We start from the raw sequence: 26,653 nt of genomic DNA, 5'->3' as shown, positions 1-26,653 counted from the left end.
GGTAGGAGGCCGGGTCGCCACAAAGACCCCCGGGCTCTCACTCAGAGCCCACCACTAGCTTGCCTCTTGTGTTTAACAGCCTCTGCGGCTGTGGGAGGTGGAGGATTTCCAAGAGAAGCTTCCAGTTTCCAGTATAGCTGTAACCATCACTAGAATGTACTCTAAATGTTCAGTCCTGACGGGGAACAGAAGTCACCTGCATGCGTGCGTCTACCTGTGTGGATATCCACAGCTTACATACCGTGGATTTGGGGCTCCTGCCAGTGTCCTCCCCCTAAACCCTCCACTAGCACCATTGACCAGGAATGGTTCTTCCCTTCCTGCCGTCCTCCTTGAGGGGGGCCCCCAGCAGCCTCCGGGCCAGGCACAGGACGTGAGGCCACTGGTAGTGAGGCGGGAGTGGGTGGTCCACGGCAGGGGCCCAAGCAGGGTCCCCCGGGGAGAGAGGAAGGCTCTTGTGAGAGAGACTGGCCAGAGTGAGAGAGGTAAGGAGACTCAAGGGGTGGCCAGGGCCTCCCTTTGCCTCTTCCTCCATATCCCAGGGGTCATTGCAAAGGCAAATCTCGATTGGTTAAGACTCCACACCCTATAAATGTAGAACTAAAACTTGCTTCAAGCAACCAGCACAATTCTCAGTCAGTCACAGCGTTCAGAGCGGAAACGAGCATCTCCGTTTTGAAGAGTGACTTGTTGCTTATGCACGGTTTTCAAAAGGAACTCTGAGGAAGAAAGAAGGAATGTGACAGCCCATAGTCTCTCAGCTGGTGGAGGGGAAGTTGATCCTGTGTCATTACAACAGTGGGGAAGGCTCACAAGTTAAGATTTGGGTTTTAGCAGCGGTTTCTAACATTGAGAGTAGGAGGCCCTTAACTCCGCTTCCCCGCACCTGCCATTGTACTAGAAGGCTAGGAATAAGTGGTCCTCAGAAATCAGCGAGCCACATTCACCTCGGGTGCATGTTTGTGGGTATATGTATTTATAATGACGCATGGAGTATACCTGAAAGTTATAAATCTTCTGAATGCGCTGTCCACATGACCTCAGTTCAGCCTCATGCCGCTGTATGCGGGAAAACAATCCTTATCTTCACCTGACAGGGGAGACCCTGAGGCACAGGGAGAGTAGGACCAGAGTGACCTACTTGTTAGGGACAGATAGAAGGTAAGATCCCAGACCCCTGGCTGGCTTCCAGGACCCAGCAGCACACGTCGCAGCTAATCCCAGGCAATGAGACTTGGTGAGCTGGGAAAGCCTGGAGGTTTATGGCCAAAGCAAACCCATCAAAAACCCAGGCGAATCCTTTCTCTGCAATGTCTAGCACCTTACCGTGTGTCCTAGAATCCCCAAGGCGATGAAAAAATCACTATATTTTGAGATGACATCTTCTGAAAAGCTCCGAGGTGGGGAGCCATTGCAATATTCAGATCATAACTCTTTGTAATATTTTTCTAATATTTATATTAAAAATACAGGCATGAACAGTCCGATGTTAGCAATATGCAGTCAGTAATGTGATTCATGAACATTTGCACCTACTTTTATGTTGTCTTCTGCTCAGAGACAGTTATTGTTTCACAGTTGTGGAAATAATTAATAGAACAGTTTCCAAAAAACGTGTATCCAATGATGTAATAAGTATAGGCTGACAAATAGTCTGTACTGAAGCAAGTTTCCATCTGTTTCCTGTGGATTTCTCTAACTACATCACTGGACGTGGAAATTACAGCCTACAAACCATATTAAGTTTCATACCAAATCTTGTTTGTACCACTTTTAGCAACAGCTGCATACAGGAAGGATGTTGTGTCCCTTTATTATAAAATTTGAACTTCTTAACAAAAAAAATACCACACCTAGAGCCCCCAGATCGACAAAACAAAATAGCTTCAAAGAAAAGCGTTATAGACTCAAACCTCAAGATATAGATGTGCTGCTTTTTGGAGCTTCTTGGATGGAATATCATGATAGAGGAAAAAAAGAAGAATGCAATTGTTTTTGCTTACAGGCTTCTTAGAACAAAACAAAACGAGAGTCTGTAGGAGCTAAGGTCCCCTACCTGTGTTTCTTTCCACTTAGGCCCCAGGTGGTCTCCCATGTGACTTGCCAAACACATGGTGCCAAGCCTGCTCTGTAGGGGGCGCTGGGGAGGGGGATTCAGTGCAGGAAGCTGGTAACATGCAGGCCTGGAGGCTGGTGCCCGAACGATGCTGTGTGTTCTCAAGGCCCAGCCTTCTCCAGCCTCTCATCACTGGACAAGCTGGATGTCAGGGGGTGCCAGGGACCAGCAGCTCCCTATGTGATCTCACGACTATTAGATAGGGACACAAGGGAGGCCACAGCTGTGATTGCCCTTGGAAAAGTAGGAGCCGGGGGTTCTCAAATCTATCTACACATTGGAACCATCTGGGGAGCTCAGAAAAATGTGGACGACCCCAGAAATACTGATGCATTTGGTCTGGAGAGGGACCTAGGCATAAGGGTCTTCTAGAAATGCCCAGGTGCCTTCCATGGGCAGTGAGGGCTTAGCTGTAGACCATTGATTTGTAAGACAATTCGAGGGTGGTGTATTTATGGGCTTGATGAGCTCCAAGACTTCCAACACAGAAGGCCAATCAGTTCCCCATTCTAAGGCGGACGGAGAACCTGGCTTTAAGTTTTCAGTTTTGTGTCTTATAATGACACCAAAGAGGCTAAAATTAGCAAGGGTCTGTGGGTGTGGTTTAAGCGTGTTTGTGACAGTGAGAATGGAAAGGGATCCCCGCCCAGGCCGAGCCAGGACGCAGGATGCCTTGTAGGCGACGGAGAGGTGCTGAGGAGCGTCCCAAACACACAAAAGGTGTTACTGCACGTCAGGGGTCGGCGATGGTTGATTCTGTGTCTCTCCCCCTGTCCCCCTTCCAAGGACTGACCTCTGCAGCTGTGTTTTGCAGTGATTCTGGACGTGGGAGCAGCCTCTTAGATAGAACCATTGCTGACAGACGACAGCTTAACACAATTACTTTGCCAGACTTCAGCGATCCCGAGACAGGTGAGAATAATAGACCAGAGGGGACGGAGCGGTGTCCGAGAGCGCGTGGGGCTGGCCTGGAGTGGCGAGTGGCGTGGGACGAAGACTGCCAGGGACGGGGCTCGGAAATGCTCCTCGTGCTAAGAGCTTAAACTCAGTCGAGGCGCATTTTCTCCAGTGTCTTTTCAAGTGTGTGTTCACAGCGGGGGACACGGTAGCGCCTGCCTGGCACAGCTTTTTGCGATCTTTCTATATGTCCCCGTGCTCTCAGAGCCTCGAATTCAAAACTAAAATTAGATTGTTCACATCCCCATGAAGCTTCCCCTCTGCTTTTCTGTTTCTCCCTCTCCAAGTTTCAGATCTTTCTGAAATCAGGTTTTGATTTTTAATCAGTTGACCATAGGAACATCCCCACCCCACCCCCTGCCCCCAGCAGAAAGGCCCTTTAGGGACACAGGTGGGTTCTGAGCTTCTGATTCTCCTGTCCCCCGAGCAAGTGTGTATACCTTGTCATTTGCGTTTCCACATCTGCCCAAGTACAGAGGAGTAAATACACCTCTGTCATTTCCAAAACTCCAAACAAGTAATTCTAATAGTTCTACCGACTATTCAGTGGTGGTTTGGAGGATATAAAGAAGTTCCCCTCTGCTTCGAGCCTCAAAGGTAGTTCCAGAGCATCATTTGAAAGCTGGTTCTGTTGCTTCTTCACCCCCCGTCCACCGCCACGGTGCCCCGCAGAGGGCCTGTGTAAGGCTTCATCCCCATCCCCATTCATGCCTCCTCTTTTCTGGGCTGGCTTCATGAAAGGAGCCTCCAGGTCCTTCTCCTGACCTTGTGACAGGTCCCAGCTCCTGCCCAAGCCCTTCCAGAGAAAGGCAGAGAGCAACCCTGGGGTATGCACAGCCATCTCCTGAAAAATCTTGCCCCTGGCAGGATGGGAGAAATGCCACCTCTAGAAGCCAGATGTGCTACTCGCCCAAGCCCATGCTCACAGCTGCCTGCAGACTGCCTTCCTTGGCTAGGTTCCCTTGTACCAAAGTTAAAGTCAGCTTCAGAAGTCTGATCCCAGGGCCCCGGGGCTCCCAGGTTAAGAGTGTTGGGTATTGGATGCAGCACGAATTGCAGATCAGTGCAGTTCAGCAGGGCTGGCGGCCACTGCTCAAAATGCAGACCGACAAAGCCACAGAGAAGCCCACCCCCTGCAGTGGCCTGATCCCCGCCCCCTCATTGACCAGCAGTCCTGGGGAGGGGAGCCTCTGACTTTAAATAGCACGGCAGTCCTCCTAGAGACCCTATCGAACCCCCTCATTGCTGGCAAGGGAGGATGAGGCTGTGGGCTCTAGCCACTGCAGGGTGAGGCTGGGACACCACGGGGAGAAGGGGGTGCAGCTCACTGTGGCACTGGCAGCAATTTCGGCTGATTCAGAACAGCTGCTGCGGCTGCCCGAGGCTGCCCCCGCCGCCCCCTCCTCAGGATCCCGTGAGGACAATCCTACCAAATTCAGACCCCCTTTCCTTCCAGCTGGCCTGGACCTTAATTTCCCCTGAAGTCCCAAGACCTGAATGCCACATCGCATTGAACGCAGATGGTGGTTAGAACCTAAGCGAGGTCCTTATTTGTTCTCCCTTTGCCCCGTGGGACATTGTCCCTAGAGACTTCAAGAGTGTCCCCGGCCAGGTTAGGCCTTCTGAGATGCGGTAGGACCCAGGGGAGGTGTGTATGTGGCACAGTCAGGGCGTTGCTGCGCCCTTGTCCCTGCTGGGGTTTGTGTGTCTGCTCCGTCCCTCACTCTGGGAGCCCAGGTGGTCGGAGTGGGGTTGCTGACCCAGATGCCCTCGAACAACAGGAGACCTGAACGGCACAGCCTCCAGGCCTGGCCACTGACCGTTTTATTGTTGTTGTGTGATCCCTACAGGATGATTCTTGTAGGAATCCCTCCAGTCGTTCACCGGCCCTGCTCTCAGAGCCCCCAGTTGTTGGTTTGCACATCCCTGATTACTTACCCAGGAGGCCAGGGAATCAGAAGTGTGGAAGGCCATATTAGGAGGCCTTATCAATGCCGACTGGTTGTAAATGAAGGTAGAACATTCTGAAATGACAATTGAAATCAGAGAGACAAAAATGAGGAAGAATCACCTAAAAATGGAAAGGGTGCCTCCATCTTGATTAAGAGCGCCCAGTTTTCTGTAGTTGAGCTCCGGGGCAGGCAGAGGGCCAGCCCGTGCTCATTCATTCACCTTTGGGGATGGCCTGACTTGTGAACGACCCACAGATTCTGAGTTTTGATTCAGAAGGTGCTATAGAGAAGTTTTGCTCCCATCCCTGCGCCTCCATCTTGTTTTTCCCTAAAGGTAACCACTTTTATTAACTTTATGCTTGCCCTTCCAGTGTTTTTTTCATGCAAATAATCATAGATATGATTTCCCATGTCCCCCTACATGAAAAATAGCCTAATACTTGTAGATACACCATCCAGCTCCTGGCACTTTTCACTTCACGGCATGTCCCGAAGACCCCTCCATACCCACCCGCAGAGAATGTCCACGTTCTTTACGGCAATGTGGCGTTCCGTGGCGCAGACTTTACACTCCGGGCTGCTCTGTCCCGAGGGACCTCAGCCATCTTCCTCCTTCTCTTTGCCACAGTCTTTAGTGCACATGAGGGAGGAGGCTGGCCAGTTTTGAATAGCACTGCTCATTTAGGAAAGCAACTGGGCTCTAGAGGAAAAGAGAAAAGGAACTTATCCAAGGTAAAAATGGTCCCGAATCGAAACAAAGTGACCGAGGTCAGCTATGGTGTGAGAGGACCCAGCCCTGGCAGGTGACAGCTCGCTGGTAGTATTGGTCCGTGCTGCACCTGGTGCTTCTCTCCTTTCCTGAATTCCCTAATTTAAAGGGCCCAGGCATCCAACACGAGCGAAGCCGCACAGTGCTGGCATCCACAAGGACTTGGCCAAGGCCATGGTGAACCTCTACCACCATGACCCTGTCCGTTCTCAATTACCCAGGGTGCAGGCAGAGTCCTTTGTGAAGCCCCAGACCCTCTTGGGTCACTTGTTTTTGTGTTCCAGAACTAAAATTTCTTTCCTTTTGGTTTGTTTTTTTTTTTAATTTTCTATTGTGGAAAATTTTCAAATATACCAAAACAGAGGCACCAATATAATGAATCCCCATGTACCTACCACCAGCTTTCAACGATTAGTATTCCTTTTCCATCCATCACTTCTGTCCCACACTTCGTTTTTATACAGTATTTTAAGGCATACCCCAGACATCATATTTTGTATACTAAAATTCCAGTATATATGTCAAAGAGATAAGAACTTTTAAAAAACAGAAGCACCATGTCATTATTATACATCTGGGTCATTATAAGGTACAGGCTCAGCATTATCAATTTGGGAAGTGGTTAATTAACTAGGATATGGCTTTCCACCTCCAAAATCGCCCATATGAACATCTGTGGAATAACATAAGGGGAACCCATGTCTAGAAGCTTTGGACTGGCCAAGTCCACTGTGGCTAATAGAGTAGGCATTGGTTTCATTAAGTGGATGTGGCAAATTGAAAAAGCCCCCTAAACAACATGATTTCCCTCCCGTTGTCACCTCTGGCTCCCCTCCCCCCACCTCTAATAGGTCCCAGCCACGGAAAAGAGGAATTAGATAGAGTGACAGTCTTAACGTTGAAGCTATGAATCATTGTCTTTTCTTAGGAATAAGTTGGTAGTTCCTTAAATAGAGGATGAAAAAAAATTTTTTTTTCTTCCTTTTGCCTACAAAACAGGATGTGGAGTAAGGAGATTTATCTTTAATCATTGGTAGATATTACCAGACACCTATCTAAAGCAAAATTATTCTTTCACCTTGAAAGTTTGGTCCATTGTGTCTGGGACAATTTTTCATTGTGGCCGTGGTGGTCTCCCTGTTACTGAGTATGTCCCCAGTGGTGAGGCATGAAAGTGGCGGTGACAACTTCCTTTCCACAGTGCCCAGCCTGTGCACCTGACCACAGACCAGCTTAGAAAGCTTAGCCCTCCATTGTCACAATGCTGGGACCATGACCTATGGTTACACCTCAGTATCTCTACCTAGGACAACCTTCACTTCCAAGTAAACTTTATATAAATGCTTCTCATAAAAAACAAATCTAGGAATAACCAAGGTCTACACCTTTCCAGTTGAAAAACGGTCTCCTCTAGAATGTCCTGGATATTGTAGGTTAAAGATGTATTATTTTCAGCGGATCATGCTGCCGAGTCTGTGCCCAGGTAAATCTGAGTTATTTTTATTCCATGGTGTTGTTGCAGAACAATTAAATAACCAGTGGAAAAAACAACAAATTTGTTTTCTTCGAAAAGCACTTGTATTCTATTGTCCAGTAGAGGAATGATTGTGTATTACATGACCTCATTTTCTTTGCAGCTTATGTGAGTATATTAAAAGCTAGTTTATTTTTTTCCTTTGTGTCTCTAAAGCTTTTTTTTTGCCTTTATCCTTTTTTTTTTCTCTTTCACTTTTTTAGTGTCAGATTCCTCCTCCTCCTCCTCTTCTCTTTCAAGAACCGAATCTCCTCTCCACCTGTTTGTGTCTCCTCATCTTCGTTCTCATCCCAAACCTGACATCTTTGTGTGGCCCCCTGCAGCTCATTCATTCAATGACCCAGGTCCCCGCCAGGAACCCTCTCTGTGTAAACATGGTTTATGGTTTTTCCTTTCTTGTTAGACCTGCTTCATTTGCCTGATGTTTCATTTTCTGATAATCTTCCTAACTGATAAGCTGGATAGGAAACTCCATCAAATTTATCTGAGAGAAAAATCTTGCCAATTTGAAAATCCCAAAGCTGAGTGGGTCAGAAGGAGACATTGGTACCCAAGTTCCAACCTCCTCTTTGAAAAGTGAAGTAGACCTATTTTGAGCAGGATACAATGCCTCTGGTTCTCAGCTACTTGTATGCTTTCCTGGAGTTAATATACATGCATAAAAATCCCATGTTTTAAAAAGGCAAATTAGAACGTTTTGCACATAATTTATTTCTATATATTTCTGATTTTTCTATTTAGAAATAATATAACAAGCATACAGTGATCAAGGTGATATCGTAAAGATAATGGTCATAAGCCCTTTAAATTTGTGATTCTCAAACTTTACTGTGCATTAAAATCGCACAAACAGCTTTGAAAACTGCAGATCCCCGAGCCCCACCCCTAGAGTTTACGATTCAGTAAGCCTGAGCTGGAGCCCAGGCATGTGGATTTATAGAATCCCCACTGGGGATCCCCCCGGCCAACGGGTTAGGTACTTCATCTTGAGAAACAATGCTCTAAATTGTTTTCCATTTGCAAGGAAAGAAAATACAGGGTTTGTGTGAAAACCTATGAAACTATTCGGAGAAATTGGACAGTGTTTTAATCTAATCTGGCTTTTAAATAATACGGAAATTTCAAAGTCTGTTTTATGGTGCTCGGGGACCTGTCCATTTAAAAAAGAAACAAACAAACAGATTCCTGTATTAAAATGAAACACTGGTTGATCAAGTCCTTAAATGGGACTTAAATGTGGGTCTCACCAGGAGGGGCCAGGCTTGCCTCCTTTCACTCATTTGTTCAATGTTTGCTTCTGCAGGACTGCCAGAAAATTTAATCTCTGTATCCACGATTTATAAGGGCTCATCCCTGTCCCAAATGCTCAGTTATATGCCAAACAAAAGCTCCTAAGGGGAGCCTCTGTCAGAAAGAACCACTTTCTCTAATATGCTCATCTTTCTGATGGCTACCCTGCTGTGTTAAACTCACACACACACACACACACACACACACACACACACACACACACACACACACACAGAGTCAGGCAGAAATGAGACTATCCTCTAAAATAAATCATCCAAACCAAGAAACACTCTGGCTTTACTGAGCTGCATTTTAAGTGTTCTGAACTTGGCTTTCATGGCAATCCTGGCTTTATGAAATGCAAGACGAAGATAATGTTTATAAACTGCTTATGTGGTTTTTAATCCATTTCTTAAAATAGACATTTTCCCTTTAATACAATGCCCACGGGCAATTGCCACCTTCAGCTTTTCCGGAAAAGTTGTTGCGCACGTTGCCTTTTGCCCAGTTTTCTGTCTTCAAATGGGATCTTACCCGTTCTAGAACAGCATGATAGATTCCCATGGCCTGGCCACTCCTGTTGCACAACAAACCCACCTACCTCTGCCCCCTGCCAGTGTTTATCTTGTCACATCCCAGAGAGCCCTGAGTTCCTTTAAACCTTTGAAGGCTGAAGTCCTGACTCTTCCGTGAGACACCTGATACCCGATTAATTAGTAAATTGTTAGGGGCGATGAGCACCCACTGGGTTTTCTGCTGAATGTGCTGTGTCCCAAGCAGGGCTCAGTTGTTTATTCTTTGTGAAACTCTGAGTCATCTCCTGCCCTTAGGGAGTGCCTTGCCGGTACCCAGGTGATGTGCCCGAGAATCTTTTTCTCCCCCATAGCTACCACATTTAGAGAAGCATACCATATATTACCGATAAATGTAAAATTTCTTGATTTAAAGTGTAATGAATTTGAATCCCGGCTCCTTTCCTGAGGACAGATAGCCAAGGCCTGAAGTTCTCTGAATTTCTCTCTCCAATCCTTTGACTTCATAGGAGCGAAAACTAGCCCAAATCTACAAACTATCGGAATCATGATTAGGGTTAATGGTGGAAAGATCTGAAAACTGCTTGTTTGATTATTTTTCCCTTCCCTTTGGAATTTCCTGCCCTGGAAACAAAACACATTACATGAATTCGTCAGCTTTCATGTGCTGGGTGAACATTTAAATGTAGAGGGAAATGCCCAGTTGGCCTTTCTTTGGTTTCCAAAAGAAAAAAAAAAAAAATTGTTAGTGGAAAAACATGTGTCACTCTTGAACTGAAATCTAATTTGAGACAGCCAGACTTACAGTTGGAAGGTTATTAGAACTCTATTTGCTTTTTTAGCCTTAATTTTGATTTTTCAAATGTTTTGTTTCTTGGTTTTAATTTTTGATTTGATTTGTTGTTCCAAGGCAACTCTCCAGAAGTATACTTTCATGGTTTTCCCTCCCTTTTTTCAGTTAGTAAGTAGTTTACCAATCTATCTATTAACCTTTCTGAGGGTCTCCAGAATCACGCTTCCCTCCACCATGGAACGTGTGTTGTAGTTGTCCATCGTGGGGAATGCTGAGATGACGTGGATGTGAAGCTGCCACCTGCTTGCTCACTCTGCCACCTGGGGCCCATGTCTCCTGAGATGCTAACGCATTCCCCACACACACACTCTACCCCTCCCACTCCCTCACTCCCCCCGCCCCCCCGCAGCCTGGGTTTAAGCACTGGGGAGGCAGTACTTCTCTGGGAGGGATTACAAAGGAGGCAGTGCAGGAGAGAAGTCCAAGTCAGGCATGCGGTGGATTGGCCACAGCCCCACTGGCGCTGATCGGAAGTGTGAGACACTCAGCCTCCCCAGTGCAGGTCATCTGTGAATTTGGGGTAGAGGGAACCAGTTGAACCTTAAATTTTTTTTCCAGTTCAAACGTTATTGCTATGTAGAAAAGCAACTCTAATAATTAATTTTCCTTTAAAAAGGCGAAACAGACATCGTGAAATATAACCTGCATCTACCCAAACTGAAAGGAGACTAAGCAGTTCCCCGGGCGTAGGACTGATACTTTCGATGGTGTTCTTTTAAGGAGGCATGAGTGAGTTATTTTTCCAAGGATGTTTCCTAGACTGCTGATTCTCTGCGGTCAAATATTTTTGAGCGATATTGCATCTCCCTCTTAGAGACTGACAGTGCATATTGGCGCATTAAAGGCTCTGAGAAGTCCTGCAGTTTAAAAAAGTCAAGGCTCTGAAGCTTGACCTCTTGTTCCCCAGCTAATTTCATCATTTTCCCACCCTATGGAATCCATGTTCCAGGGGCTGCATTTTGAGAAATGCTAATGTATATAGTGATCCAGGGCATTGGAATGATCTGAGCCTTTACTGCTTACAGCAAATATTCCTCTCAGGGAGATGACTTCCTCCCTCTGAAATCCAGCTCAGCTTAGATGTGACTTTATTTCTGGCTTTTAGAAGTGTCCATACAAATAAAATATTTTTAAATGAATAAAAGTCCGTAGTAGAAGAGATATGTTTGGTATTTTCATCACATTAGGGTTCTTCAGGAAAAAAAAAAGTTTCACTGCCAGGGTTCTTTCAAATCAGGCTCCTCAGATACATTAAAAAGATTTGATTTTTCAGAAAGTCGGGTAACATTAAAATCCTCAGGCAGCCCTCATTAGTTACAGCGAGGCTTGATGCATTTATACAAGGGACTTAGTTATCTTCCATGGAAACCACCCCAGCTCTCCACTGTCAGGAAAGCTAGGTTCAAGGACCAGTTCGGCAGAAGAACCCAGGCAGCTCAGTTACTCTCCCTGCACCTTAGCTTCCCTATCTGTAAGGACGTCAGTCTACTAATTCTGTTCATGCACGCCTTTATGGCATGCCAGGAGCTCATACTGATCTCCGAGCCTGGGTCAGGTGCCCCCTCCTGAGTGCCTAAGGGCAGCTGTGGCTCCCGCAGGGAGGTGGCCGCCAGATAGGAGAAGCCCTATTGGGACGCGCTCTCCACTCCTTAGACCTGGGGACCCCAGGTGTCCCCACTCTTGAGCGTTCTCGCAGTCATTATCTTGGAGGAAAATGCGTGTTGACATTTTATTCTCCTCTCCAGGAAGGTGCTAAAATCAGGAATGCCGACTTGGGTTCTTGGCTCGGTTTCTTCTATCCAGTGATAGGAAAACTGCTGCTCTCTTTAGGAGCGAGTAACCCTGGAGAAGAGAATAAGCAGATTCATGACAAAACACACCTCTCAAATGAAATACGGTTGAGGAACAAATTCAAGGTCGTTGTTTTTTCCCTCTTCTTTTGGCTAGCATTTCATTATTGACTTTGCATTTTCTGACATTTAAAAATGTATCTCACGATCAGGAAATGACTAGTCAGTGGGGTGTACATTTCACCCTCTGCTCCTGCTTAACAGAATAAAGTCAGGTTTTTAGAATCTGTATATGAAAACGTTACTCCAGTGATGACCCCACTGCTCTTGAGGGGTGGCAGTTAAAAAAATTCAGCCCTAATGATTCGAGGATGAGCCTTTTCTTGCTATTTTAATGAAATTAAAATTAATTCTCCCCAATTAGTTCTGTGGTGTCTTTCTTTAAACGAGATTGAAGAGAACTTTAGTAGGAGATTGACGAGTCAATAATAAATAGCACGCAGATGGAAGTTAAGGAGTGTGTGTCCAGTAATGAGACTGTCACCCAAACTGGGGAGGCTTTTCCCAGAAGCTGCATTCAAAGACAAACTTAGCCTTCCCCAGGCACTTGAGTCCAGACACACAGCCTCATGAATATGCAACAGGGAGGGTTTCTAATGGAAATGAAAGCATCTGCCTGGTGTAGTCCTCCAGAAGGTACTGTCTCCAGCCCAGAGCCGGCTCGGCTCACTCCAACAGCTAGCATCTTCCCGCATGCTTGTGAACGGCTTCCCGCCACGCTTCCCGTGTGCCCACCTGGCCCTGCCAACACCCGTCAGCAGCATGCCAGGCCACCCCCGCATGCCCACTGGTGGCCCTAAACCCCAGTCTCCGCCTCCCCCCCCGACCGCCTTAGTGGTGCTCCTTCCCTAAAGCTTTCCCCCCTTCAGGAGAAGACACATCCTGTCAGGTTCCATGTGCTTGATAGTCTGTTAAAGTCACATGGAAATTGTGATCTCGTCTTGAGACCGTGGGTTTGGCTGTCCTGATTTACTTGGCTGTCTTAATCTCTTTCCCACTCCGTGAAAAAGGGAAGTAGCTCCTAGAACGGGGACCAAAGTTATTCATCAGAGGAACCCGCAAGCAGGAGAGGCCTCATTGTCCATGGGGATCGGGCGGGAACGGCGGGCACCTGCCAGGCGCTGGGGTTCCACGCCCCTATTACACTGGCAGACTGCCTCAGAGAGCAGGGAGGAGCGCCTCCCAGCCCAAGTCCGCCTCCTCAGAGAAGCAGGACTGCCTCCAGCAAAGATGGGAATTGCCCTAACACCCGTGGGGGCGGGGGCGGGGGGGGGGGCAAAATGTTTAACGTTAAAACCAAAAAGAAAGTATAGAGACAACGTGCCTAGCTTGGGGCTTGATGTGAGAGTGGACCGTCCTCGCTGGCTCCCGAGCTGCTGCCTCCTGCAGCCCCGGGGACATTCTGGTTCTTCGAGCGCAGGCGGCAGGTGAGAGAGGGTCACCGGGCTGCCTGCAGTCTGCAGCGTCGGACTGATTGTACTTTCAAGCCCTGTCTTGAGAAGCAGACGTTCTTTTCCTGTTAAAAATGAAAAACTGTAAGCAGAGCTCTCTAGCAAGAATGCTTAGTCATTCCAATTGCTGTTCAGTATTCGGGGTCCCGAAGAGGTGGACCTGCTGCCTCTTCCTTCCCTGTTTGAATGGTCTGGGGGGCACAGCTTCTCAGAACTGAGAGCCGAATAAAGTCTAGTGACAGATAATCTGGAATCATTTCAGAACTGAGGGGCAATAAGTCCGGAGGTTCATCAGCCGGGGGTGGTTATGGAGCGGCTCTGTTTCTTTTCCGAAGAACGTGGGGAGCACAGGTATCTGCTGCTGTGGGATTAGCCAGGGAGAAGGTGGGTGCCCAGCAGAGAGAGGGGACTTGGGGCACGGCCACGTGCTCCATCATTCCATATCCGTGCACACCAGGCACGAGTTAATGCTGGGGCTGGGAAGCCAAGAGCAGCCCAAATCCCAAGCAAACTCATGTGAGATGTGCAGTGAAGGATTTTCGTTGCACATCATGTAACACTTGTCCCCTGTGCCTGGACGCTGACACCTGCCCAGGCACCAGGTGGGCAGAGATTGATCTAAGATCTAGTCTAGGTACGACACGCTGGGAAGCTGCGAGGGGAGAGGGAGGTGCACTCCCTTCAGACGAGAGCCGATTACCCAGTGCCACCAGAACAGTCCGAAGGACAGCTAGACTATAAATAGAGGCCATGCATCCAGTGACCATGCTTGTGAAAGTAGCCAGGCCATGTCTTACGCCTTGTGCCTAGCAAGGTTGTGGCCTCTGAGATCCCTTTGAATGGTGAGATGGGGTTCACATGCGATTGCGCCCTCGGAGGTCCGTGTGGGGTCGGCCACAGGGGTAGCAGGCTTTGGAGAGAGGATTTTTGGGAAGGCTCTGGCTGTACCAGCAATCTGAGCTGGCTGCTCCTGGCGTCCCATTTGCCTCGGGGTTTCTCAACAGGCTTCAGCACATGACAACAGCCTGGGTCAGAAAACCTCGGGAGGGGTTCAGAGCTCGGACTCACGGCTTCCTGAGGTCAGTGGCCTTGGTTCTGGGTCCTCTCAGCTGTGGGGAGCTGCCTGCCCACTGCAGTCCCCGGGTCCTCTCTATTGCCTTCCCATCCTCCCCCATCCCTCCAGATGAAAACCCTGGATGTAGGAATCTGAACAGTTCTTCAGGTAGCACTTTGCCTTTGGATCAGGTGTCCAAGATAACATTTTCTTTAGGGCATCTGGGTAGCAGAGAAGAGAAGGCAGTTGACTTGGGGAGATGCGGATCTGCTCAGCACCAGGGCATCTGCTGCCCCCTGGACCATTTGGACAATTAGGTCACAGAACCTGGACCAGATTGCCGGGCGCGCTCTCTGCCGCCTGCACCAGCTCTCGGTTCAGTTGCTTTGCAGAGCCTCTGTGCCCTGTGGCTGAGGGCCCTGGGAGAGCACAGCCCTGCTCGGCCTGCAGGGTTACGGCAGTGATAAGCACATCTCGAATTAATGTGGTAAATAAGAGATGCTCAGCAGCCGGGCACTCTCCCCGGCTTACCTGTTGAACCTGATTACATGGAAGCTCATTCCTCCAGAGTCTTGGATTTCAAATTAGAAATATATCTTATATTCCTCCCTCTGATTCCTTTTTTAAGCCTCAATTTGTCCATTTCCCTTAGGGTAATAATCCCTTCCACCCCCACGTACACTGTAGGGATACATTTGCTTTGGTGAGAAAGACAAGGGTTGCTTTAAAAAACAAATGTTGGTTAGAACTAGCATTTCTAGTTGTGTACCTACATAAATCAAAATCTATTTTGGTAAAGTATCTATTTTGGCACTTACCATTTCAGTCCTATGAGACAGTCACTTACAGGCTGTTTTTGTTTTTGTTTTGTTTTTATCAGATATATCCATTCTGATTCATAATGATGTTTATTTTTTTCCTCCAAATTCTAATCGTATGGAAGAATTTGACTTATTGTATTATTGCCAGGAATAGTCAACATTAACTCTTCAGTAATGTGGCCCTTATTATTAGTCACCTGCTATTCTTAGCAAATACCCGAATGCTCTAATATCTGTCCCTAGTTTAGAACATGAAGGGTCTCTGCCCTTGCGAAGCGTGTGTTAAAAGGGATCGACTAGGAGGGAAACCCGCAGTTCCCCTCCATATTTAAATGGTGTAGTTATATTAGAGACGGGGAAAGTCACGGAGTGAGGTGCAGTGTTTAAGCTACTATGTGCCACAGTCATTTGCAGTCCGGGCGGTTGGAGGTGAGGACAGCCACGCGGAGAAGCCCTTTGAGACAATGAAGGTTCTGGCCTCTGAGTCATTGTTAGGCCAGGAGAGTAGAGCACACAGACATGCTTCCAAAAGAGGGGACCGACCACTCTCTTCCAGATTTCAGACAGTGACATGTCTGGCGACAGTACTCATTCATTCTGCAAGCGTTTACCTGGTAGCTCTCATGGGCCTGGCATGGTCAGCCCCTGAAAGCACCTCCATGTGGGGCCTGCCTCCTGTCTTCTAGAACCACAGTCTAAGAGGAGAGACAGTGACGTTAACAGAAGACGGTGTGGTCTGTGCAGCGGATAGCCGTACCCACAGGGAGCTGGAGGAGCACTGAGGACCCAAGGCCCACCTCCTTCTTACAGGGGAGTGACAGGGAGAAGAAACGGAAGGCTCACGGCAGCCTCTGGAGGAGGTGGTGCGGGAGCTGGGTGTGGAGGCTAGATTCGGAGTTAGGCTACTGTTCGAGTCCTACTTTTGCCACCCACTGGCTGTATGACTTTGGACAAATTCATAAGCTCATTAAATCTCAGTTTTGTTGTCTAAAGCATGCAGTAACATCGTCAGCCGCCTCACAGAATTGTTTAAAGGTTAAATGAAATATATACGTAAAGTGCTCATTGGACTGCCTGAAACCTGCCATGCTATGTTCACTAAAACTGATAATCACTACTGTCATCGTTTGCCAGACCTTATTCACAGGGAACCATGTTATTATGTGAATAATTAGTTAATTTAGTTGTGTATAGCTATCACGAAGAGAAGGGACTTTAACAGTGGTTCTGATTAATTTGTTTGCAGACCAAATAGTGAATCCAAAAACCAAAATTAGCCCCTCCAAAAGTCACAGGTCCTCGTAGCAAGGGACCCATAGAACCTAGGAGAAAACGGGTTGACTTTTTCTTCAGTATTTGTTTATTATTGTTAGTTGCAAATGAATTAATGGCGAGGTATTTTAAGCATTTCTCAGTTTTGATTTCCAATGTGGCAAAAACATCAATACATATAACCCATGGAAGCAAAATCTCTGGCAGGGGTCTCAGGGACTCTGCAGAGTCTATAAAAGGATCCTGAGACCAGGAGAATTGAGAATCAGTGTTCTAAAGAACAAGATCTTCCTGGAACTCTGTTCCCCAGGGTCTCAGGGCTGCAGGGAAGCAGGGGAGCTCATGCTCCCTGCCTGGCGTGTGTCGAATATTCCTGCAGGCTTTTCTTGACCAAATGTTAGTAAAAACTGCTTTCTGTCTCTCCAGGTGGTTGGGTCTCCCAACCACAGAGCGGAATCACCTAGGCGATTAGCAAGAGGCCTGCCCTCCCCCCTAGAGTTAGTGATGGGGCCAGCTATGACATCATGGTCTTTTAAGTCCCCAAGGAATTCTGACCCGAAGCCAAGGTTGAGAACCACTGTTCAAGGCAGGCGATGAGAAGGCGAGCCAGCGTGGTGACGTGGTGACGTCAGAATATGCAGCAACCTTGTTTATTTAGCTGACAGTTGCTACTAAAGTTCTCAGGAAAATTGTATCAAATCCTTGTTCTCAAAGTTAAAATATTTCTTTTCCATGGCAAGTCCAAAACAAAACAAGACCAAAATAATCAACAGCAGTCTAATCATTTTGCTGTTTTGATTTTTTTTTTTTTTTTTTTTTTAAGTAGTCAGACACACTTTGTCTAAGCAAGGGTCAGTCCTTAGCTGAGCTCCGTGAGTTCTGGATCATAATGGCATCGACTGGCGTCTTTTAACTCGGCCTCCGGTTCCTCCTCCCATGTGTCCTGGTTCCCTCTGCAGGACTCACTGTCCATCCCCAGAGGCGCTCTCCTCTCGCTCGTCCTCGTGGGTGCTCTGTGTGGATTATCCACAGAAGGCGGATTCCCAGTCTGGTTTCTGTCTGCCTCCGTGAGCCCCCTCCACCAAACCCCCGCTGAAGGATCTGAGTGTATTTAGAGGTACCCATGTTTCCTTCATGTTGGAACAGTCAAAGCACAATATGGATGGCCAGCCTCTTGCTGCAAATACTCTCAAAATGAATAAATTGTGGCGCATCTCAAAGCCCCAACAGAAATTATTTTTATGCGCACAATTTTGTCTTACCCAGAGTATAACCAGCTGGGTTCATTGGAGTGGTCAGCATTTGTCTTTATAGATGATCACTACTTGAAACCTTACAATAAGTTGAGAGTTACCACTCACGATGTCGGAACGTCTCTCTCCATATTACACTTGTTGATGAATTAAAAATGAAAGAATGCGGCCAGTGACATAAATATCAACAGTTTGCAGTTTGAAATGACTGAGACGCCTGCTCTCAGCTCTGAGGCCACACCTCCAAGAGGGAGCGCGGGGGGAGAGGTGAGGAGCCAGCCCCCTGTGGAGGGAGTGCACTCCAGCCGCCAGGACCCCGTGGAAGGGCAGCAGGACGAGGAATGAGTCATTTGATTTCTGAATAGAAGTTCCTTTACCAGCTTCCTTTGACTAGAGGATGTGCTTGGTCTGCTCCTCTCCTTAGCCGCTTAGGACAACGAGCTTTGCCCCCGAGGCAGACGGGTACCCCTCCTGAGCCCAGGTGCCTTTGCTCTAGCCCATCCTCCCTTAGTGCAACCTTGACAATGGACATCTGCTTGTACGTAGGGCCAACGTGTGCTCTTCCTCCTATCCTTAGGTCATGTCCTAGAATGTGGTTCCAAATCTAGGGGTGTTGGCCAGCTCTCGAAGGCCAGGGAGAGGAATGGCAAGTTGCTGGGTTTGTCTTGAGAATGGTCTCCTCCGTCCCCAGGAGGCGAGGATGACTCCTCCCCCTGCCCCCCAGATGGCTTCTAGACTTAGGCCCAGCCGGCGTGCTGTGTCACTTGCCTTTGTAGCCCTTCATTCATGCCACGTTTCCGCATGAGCGTCACGGCCGTGTGTCCAGCTCTCCCCCTCTCCTGCCCCAACACTCGCGCTGTCCGAGACTGAGCTCCCGGACGGAGCACCTCCCACAGCATGTGCTCTGGTTGTTGACTAAAACATTAGCTCGAGCGCAGGATGGAAACTCCCGTTCAAGGCCGTAATGATTGTCTGTATTTCTTTATGGACATACAACTTGGAAGCATCATGGGGGAAGGAGTGTGTGTTCGTCTTGAACTCGTGTCTGTGTGTGGGAGGGGGCGGGTGGATGGCTGGTCGCGTGGGTCCGTCCTTTTACTTCTGATGCCGTCTCCTCGAACCCCCCCCCCACAGGCTCTGTCCACGCCACGTCCGTGGCGGCCTCCAGAGTGGAGCAGGCGCTGTCAGAAGTGGCCTCGTCCCTGCAGAGCAGCGCCCCCAAGCAGGGCCCGCTACACCCCTGGATGACGCTGGCCCAGATCTGGCTCCATGCAGGTACTGCCCCACCCCCACCCCCACCCCCACCGCTGTGCCGGACGCCGGAGGGTCCTGTGGGCACCTGCCTGTTTAGCCTACAACCCCTTTCTGGAGGGGTTTCGAGAAATCAAAGCCTTTGCAGTCACGTGCCAAAATGTCACTACTGCTTTGCAGGAACCATGAGTTTCTCTGTGTCCCCCCATCGCTCCCCAGAACCTGGTACAGAGCAGGCATCCGTCGGGTGGAGATGATCTGATGGGCGTCTGAGGGGCCTGGGGAGGTCGCTGGGTGCGATGCAGGAGCCGGAGAGCGACAGACACCCGGGCTTCCTTTGCAGGGGACAGCACGGCAGGGTGTCCCAGCCTCAGAAGTCCGGAAGTCCCCTACTCTGCCGGCTGTGTAGACGGAGCTAATCGCGTCACCTCAGCCGGCTTCCTCATCTGTCGGGGGGGCGGTAGTAGCACCCACCTCCTAGGGTTGACGAGCACGGTGCCTGGCGCATCCTGGCAGTGACCTCTAGAGTCCCTGGGCGAGGGGACACGTGTGTCGATGGCTCAGAGGTCTTCATCGAACCCAGGGAAGGGGCAGCGCTTTCGATGTCCCTGCCCTGCCCCCCCCAGCACTCCTGTTGCCCCACAGAGCGGGGAGCACCGCCGAACTGGAAACTAGCCCAGGGAGCAGAGAGGACTGCCCGTCCCCCAGCTCCACGTGGCGCTGCTGCCGGGCTGAGTGCCCACAGTACGTCCCACCCGCAGGCAGTGTGGCGGTGAGCGCCCCACTGCGCAGAGGCTCGGGGCAAAGGGTGGCTGCTCATTTACTGACGTGCTCGTGTTTCTGTACGATGCGTAACTTCTGTTCCTCGAGCTTTGGCACTGGGTCTGCAAGACGCCACCTGGGCCTTCCCAGGCCGGACCCTCAGGGTGCACAGTAGAAGCCCAGGTTTGGCTGGGGAAAGTGCTTGTTATCCACCATCGGCCATCTATTTACTCCTTTTTTTGCCAAAGCTAACTGTGTGATGTTCAGCCTCGTTTGGAACCGCTGGCAGACCTTGGTGTATGAAAACGTGGTCGGGTTTACCTGGCTTTGGCGTGTCACCGAGCCCCGCTCAGCCAGCCTCCTCTGTGTTGGCATCTTTAATGAAGCCATAAATTAACAAATTACATTCTTCTAAGCAGAAGCACAAAAGAGGGATGATTCATGAATGTGCTGATTGTTCTTCCGGCGCAGACGCTTGCCGGCATGTGGCCTCTCGCTGGGTCCCGGATGAGCCGGGACACGGGGACAGCGGGAATGCCCTGCCGTCCATGCCCTGCGCCGCCGCAGACAAGCTCAGTCCCCGCTCGAGGGCCTGGCGCCTGTCCCATTCGGTCGCCCTCACGAGCGGTGACTGCAGAGAACACAGAGAGAAGCCTGAGAAGGCTGCAGCGTCTGGGCCAGGAGAGACCGGCTGACCCTGCAGGGCCAGTGTCGGGGGCCAAGGGGTCTTTCCAGTTGGAATTGAAATCAAGATTTTGAAGGGCCAACGTCTTAAAAAAAAAAAAAAACCCCAGCAGGGCTGAAGGCAGTCCTTCGAGGCTGGAATGAACTTCCTTAACCTCAAAGGCATTGCTCCTCTTCCCCTGTTTTTGGAAAAGTCAGTGACCTGAGTGAGGGTCACTAAGTTCCAGGACAGTTTCTCCTGCTGGCTTGCTGCCCCTTATTCAGTTATCCAGACTCTGTTCCTTTGTGTGTTTCCCCCATGACTCTTGGGAGGAAATTTTGTAGCTGCTGATTAGAACATTGAAGAACTGGAGAGCTAGGATTCAGTTTGGAGCTGTCCTTGAATTTGGACATAATCGTGTGATACCCACTTCTCATTGGCGTAGCCCAGAATAAAGCTCTCGTTAGTTAGTGGGCGTGGCTTTTAACCTTCTATACGTTGGTGGGATTGAACTATGGAAAACGAACACCAAACCTGCCTTATAAACTCTGGACAGAATATGCAGGGTACTTTTGTTATACGAAGGAATTGAGTAAATTAGAATCTGTATAGGATCTGTACCATATGGACTCCTTCAAAGCAATGACTTGGTTTAAGTCAAGATTTAGAATCGTATCACATATTCATATGGTCTTTGAAGAGGTAAATTCAGAACGAACTCAGAAAACAGCTTCCCCTGGACTGTAAGGTTTTACCACCTGTGGTTTGAGCTCTGCTGCTCCAAGAGGCAAAATAACAGTGACCCCCCCCCCACTTTTGGACAATTTATGGTTCCATCATTAGATCTAGCGGTATGGCCAGATTCTGTAAATTTTGCAAGCTTTGGAAGAAACTTCCAAAGATCAAGGCCTAACACTCCAGGCCATGGTGTTTCGTGGCATTTGTGCGTCTCTTCTCTCTTGGTTGTTTTCTCTGGTGAGCTGAGTCTAGTGGGAGCTCATGACAAGAGCCCATGGTGAGGTGGCCCCAGATTTGAGGCTTGCAGGTGAGGTCACCCTGAGACCACCTTGGACTTCCAGCCTGTTTTATGAGCAGACCCCTGGGCCACTGGTATGTCCATTTGAATGGCAAAGAAATCATGAATTGGACATTGACCCTCCGGCCGCTCTGTGAGGGAGTGGGCCAGTGGCCCAGCAGGGAGCACAGATCCAGAAAGACGAATGATGTTTGACACACAAGGCCCCCCCATTCCTGAGTGGTGGGCCCCGCTCCCTGGGCACACCCTTCCCTCTGTGCCTCCTCCTCCTATTCTGGATGCTTCCGGCTCCAGTGTCTCGGGCTCTTCACCAGGACACCTGGTGGCTGACCGGCACGGGATGTGTCTGTTTTGTTCCTTAGTTTGTTGGGACCTATGTAACAGCTGTATTTAAGTTATTTTTGAATAAATAGTAGTACCTGCATATGGTACACAATTGAAAGGGTACAAAGGATCAGAGTGAAAAGTCTCCATCCTGCCCCTGAGCCTCAGCCACCGTCACCCGCAGCAACCGCTGCTAGCTATCACCCACACCGGGCTATCACACACACTGGGTGGTCATTGCTTGTCGGCGTACCTAACGCTGACTCAGAGTTTGTGCCGGCCGCATAGTATAAATCCATTGTATGAATTTACCATAATTTAACCAGTACTCCATTGACTGACATTCAGATTATTTCTAATATTTTGCCATTACAGACAATGTATCAGTAAGTATCCTTCTATATATTGCATATAAGATAAATTCCTAAAAATGGAATTGATGGATCAAAGGGTGTGTTCTCTTTAATTGTGATAAATTTTGTCACATTGGCTTCCATAGAATAGTACCAGTTTACAGCCCAGCCAACAATGTGCGAATGCCCATTTTCTTACATCCTTGTCCACACAGCGGATTCGCAGACTTCTAGATCTCTGCCAGTCTGATCAGTGAAAAATGGTATTTCAATTGTCTGTTCGTGGCTTCTGCTCATTTATCTTCTTAGACACTGAGCTTTCCTTTTTTATTTGTAAGCATATATTATGTGCCAAAGAAATTTGCCTTGTGTCTGTGATATGAGCTATAAATATTTTCTTCTGTTTTTATTTTCTTAGTGTTTTTGTCTTTTTTTTTTTTGGCCGGTCTTTAAAAAATACATTTATCAATCTTTTCTTTATGGCATCTGGGCTTCACATGACATTTACCTATTTTTACGGTCTCCTTTCCTGAAATTCCAAGTAACTTCTGGGGCCATTGGTATATACACCGTCTTATAAAGAAGGTCAGAAGGGGTTATCTCCTCCATTTTGCAGGAGGGAAACCCAGGCCAGATAGAAATAAGTGCCTCTGGGGTCTTACTGGGGAAGGAGTCAGAGTCGGGGGGCTGCCTTAGAGCATTTGATGTTTATTGTAGTACAAAACCCATCTCCCTAGGAGCCATACAACTTCCTTAGGATGCAGACCTCATGGTTGGCCATCGGAGAGTCAGACATTCACAGATATTCCGGGTTGAACCAGAGCCTTTGCCAAGCCAGGCAGCTTTTTGGTGCCCATCTTTTAATTTCCACATTGGGATGGCAGCTAAAAATGACTTTGCGGTAGGTGGTTAATTTCTGCTTGTTACGTACTAATAATTATAGCTTTCACTTTGGCACTCTCACAGTTGAAACCAACGGCTATTCTTAGATGTGCAAAATCAGATTTTCTGATTTCTGCTGCAAATTTAAAGCCATGATACTGTCGCGAATTCCCTGGCCCTGGCCCTGGCCCGGCCTCTCCCATTCCCCCCCTCCCCCCTCCCAGGCTCCTCCCAGCCTCCCAGAGGCTGCATCAGCAGGGTGGAGGGGTCATCCTGTGGCCAGGCCCCCAGAAGAGATGAAGGCCGCACCCAGACAGATGGTGCATGGGTCACTGCACAGGGAGCCCCTGTAGGAGGGAACTCTCAATTCCCCGGAGGCCAGGCCTGCCTCATTCAGGGCCGATGTAGATTAAGCAAAACCCCCTGCTCCTGCCCTGTGGGGGGATGATTAATGGTCTGCACCTTTATCGAGCACCGTCCATATGTCAGACTTCTTTCCAAGGACTTTAGATGTCTTGATTTGTTTTGGCCCCGTGAGGTATTAATACCTTATCCACCCCACTTTACAGATGAAGAAACTGATACACATAGCTGTCAAGTGTCTTGCGTAATATGACATGGCTAGTAAGTGGAGGAGCCAGACTCAGAGCCAGCCAGTGTGGCCCCGGCACCCTAGCTGTAACCCAGGGTGGGCACTGGGGCGGTCAGCAGAGTGTCTTCGAGCACGTTGTTTATGAGCCACCATGGGAGCGAGGCTCAAGAGTCAGGGGTCATCTGCCTTGATGGAGTTTACAGGTATGAGACAAAACAATTGGAAGAAGCACTTCATTCTCATGGTGCCACGTGCCATGAAGGGGAAGCGTGGTCCCCTGGGAGAACTGGTGCCAGAGGTCCTCCCCCTCCTCCCCGGCCCGGAGCCGGGGGCGGGGGGGGCGGGTCTGAGCATGGCGGGCGGAGGCCTGAGGAGGGATCGGCGGTGGTCGGGACCGTGGTGGGGAGGCCTGCAGACCGTGCTAGAGAGTGTTGGAGAAATGGCAGGGCCCCTGGTAGCCATGCTCAGGTCTTTAACTTAATCCTAAAAGCATTAAAAAGCCACTGATGAACTTCCAGCAGGAGAGTAAAAGGGTCAGACAGGTTTTGAAAAGACCACTTTGGCTAAACGTAGAGAATGGAATGGAAGCGGCAAAAGTGGAAACAGAAAGAGCCGAGTCTGGGGGCAGCTCGGTGTGGGAGGCGGAGGGAAGTGGGCTCTGAGATGCACTGTGGAGCTGGAACCGGACTCCCCGTGGGTGCGATGTTGGGGGCGTGGAGAAGAATCCTGTGTTCGGGGCCTGAGTCAGTGTGAGCCACTGGTGACTCCGTTCGCTGCAATGGGAAGCGGGTGGGGAGGGACCGATGTGTTGGAGGAAGGGAGGAAGGGAAGCCAGAGTCGTGTTTGAACTTGGAAGTGTCCGGTGCCCGCGGACATGTGAGTGAAGACAGCAAGCAGGCAGCTGGATAGTCCAGCCTCGTTTCAGATTTGGGCTAGAAATAGACACTGGGGAGTAAGGATTTAATGCCCAGGGGTATGATGAGAAGGCCTAGGAGGAGAATGTCCCCGGAGAAGGGAAAGGACCAGGACCGAGCCCCTCCCACATTTAAAATTTGGGCAGGATGGGGGAAAGCCAAAGTGAGGGAAAGGGGGTAGTCAGGCAGGAGGGAAACAGGAGAGGGGCGTTGTGGGAGCCAGAGGGGTTTCCTTCCCCTGTGTGTGGCACAGTCAGACTTGTGCAAATCCGCGTGTCACCTTGGCCCAGCAGTGTGAGCTGGGCAGGTTCTCGCTCCTCCCAGTGAGCCCTGGTTTGCTCCCCAGTGAAATGAGGGCGGTTGTGACAGTTACACCAGGTAAGGCATGCGGAGTGCTCAGTGGGTAGCAAGCACTTGATAATTCGTAAAAATCACTGTTATTAAGGAGGACGTGGCTGGTAGGAAGTGATGCTGGGAGGTCGAATGGGCGCAGACAAAAGCCCTTGTTGGACCTGGCGCCCGGGAGTTGTCGGTGGCCGTGACAGTGAGGCTGTGGGGGCGAGCTGGGGATGGAGCATGCCGATGTGGCTACAGGGCGCCGGCAGGTGAGGAAGACAAGGCAGGGGGTGCGTAGTCCTCACGGGAAGGACCCCTGTGCAGCAGAGGGGAGAAATGAGGGGTAGCTGGGGCTTCACTGGCTGACACAGAAGCATGTTGATGGCCGCTGGGCCGATCACATCCATACTGAGATCCTCCTCGTCCCAAAGAGAGAGAGAGGATATGTGAAGGTGTGAATCCCTGAGGAGAGCAGGAGAGTGCTGGGGCCCAGGGCACAGGCAGACGGACTGACCTCAGTTACAGCGGAAGGGGAGCAGAATGGATGGGCACAGAGGACAACAATTTGCTTGTCAATTCGGCGGCAAGAAGAGGCTCAAGGTCTGTTCTGCTGGCTTCTCTTTTCCGTTTGAATGAAGAGTCAAGGTCAGCCAAAGGGGTGGAGGGCTTATGGGGAAGGATTGAGGCATCAGGAGAACAGCTGGGCCAGGGCCTGGAGGGGATCAAGTGTCTCCCAAATGCAGCTAGAGGATAGGAAGCTAGCCCCATCACCCCACCAAGCCCCTGGGGAAGGCGTCCCTCTGGACAGGTGGACGCCGCCACTCGGAAACTCAGAAATAAGTGTCAATCGCGCAGCCAAGATCCTGACAGAGGTGTTTGGCCAGGCCTTCATTGAGGAAAGGACCTGGGCTGTGTTCATCACGGGGACAAAGGGCCCAGCTTGGGGCCTGGGCCAGAGAAGCTCACATGTAAACAAAACCACCGCCTTCTGTCACTTCCGACCTTCCCCAAACAAAGAAAAAGTAAAGAGTTCTAGAGAGAGCTGATAAGGATGCAGCCCCCTCCCCTAGGCCTTCCCGACTTAGAAGGATGAAGGCAGCTCATTCAGGCCCTCATGCTGATTTTTATATGAGAGTGAATTCATGAAAGCACATGGGCGGTGTGCTCTGGGAGGACCTGCTGCTTCTGGAAGGTACCCTGTGCTCACCCTGGGGACTCCTCAGCACCCCCATGGGCAGGGCTATCCCAAAACCAAGCTGCTAAGGTTTGTTTTCCAAGCACAAGTCAGGGAAACAGGGTTTGGGGTAAAGGAAATGGTTTTAAAGATTCAGGGAGTCTGCTGGCCTCGCTCCCTGCCTGCCTGCAGGCCTCACCTATAAGACTGGGGAGCACACGGGTCTTTTCCTTCATCCCTGTCTGCCAGACCTCAGGTGGAATGGAAGATCTGACAGCTCCCGTGTGGGTACAGCCCTCAGGCTGCCTCTAGCATTTACTGCCACTCCTTTGTATGAGCTTCAAAATAGGTGTCCCCTCTGGGTAGACCAGCCCCCGGGGAGCAGGCTTAACTAGCTGAAGGCACCTGTGTGAGAAGCCCCTTTGCATCCCTCTGGGCACGCGCAGCCCTGCACCAGGCACACAGCCTGCCAGCAGAGTCCAGACTCAATTTCAGCCCCACTCTGCCCAGCACCTTTGCACAGTGCACAGTCCTGAGCCCAGGGCAGGCACGTTGGGAGCCGCCTCTCAACCTTGCAGCTGGCATGGAGTGGGTGCTTGACAAGTGTTAGAAGAATGAGTGAACGAGGAAACCGGACTTGTGTGGGACTATGGGGCATCC

General features: G+C 49.6%; 1 protein-coding gene across 11 annotated transcripts in view; it reads left to right on the top strand.

Annotated features, from left to right (window-relative positions):
* Positions 1-26,653, top strand: part of TTC7B (tetratricopeptide repeat domain 7B) — a 247,390-nt gene that overhangs the window by 184,542 nt on the left and 36,195 nt on the right. For 9 of the 11 annotated variants that reach the window (XM_036064446.2, XM_036064456.2, XM_036064453.2 and 6 more), the window contains 4 exons: positions 2,931-3,028; positions 7,532-7,696; positions 10,062-10,112; positions 18,840-18,980. In XM_036064446.2, coding sequence (XP_035920339.1) covers positions 2,931-3,028; positions 7,532-7,696; positions 10,062-10,112; positions 18,840-18,980 — 455 coding nt within the window. The remainder of the gene's footprint in view (positions 1-2,930; positions 3,029-7,531; positions 7,697-10,061; positions 10,113-18,839; positions 18,981-26,653) is intronic. The other 2 variants (XM_036064449.2, XM_036064452.2) reach the window with 2 other exon arrangements.

The sequence above is a fragment of the Halichoerus grypus genome, chromosome 8 (genome assembly GCF_964656455.1).
Source record: "Halichoerus grypus chromosome 8, mHalGry1.hap1.1, whole genome shotgun sequence".
Classification (NCBI taxonomy): Eukaryota; Metazoa; Chordata; class Mammalia; order Carnivora; family Phocidae; genus Halichoerus; species Halichoerus grypus.
The sequence above is the reverse complement of the archived record's forward strand: the minus strand, read 5'-3'. Positions and strand labels throughout refer to the sequence as shown.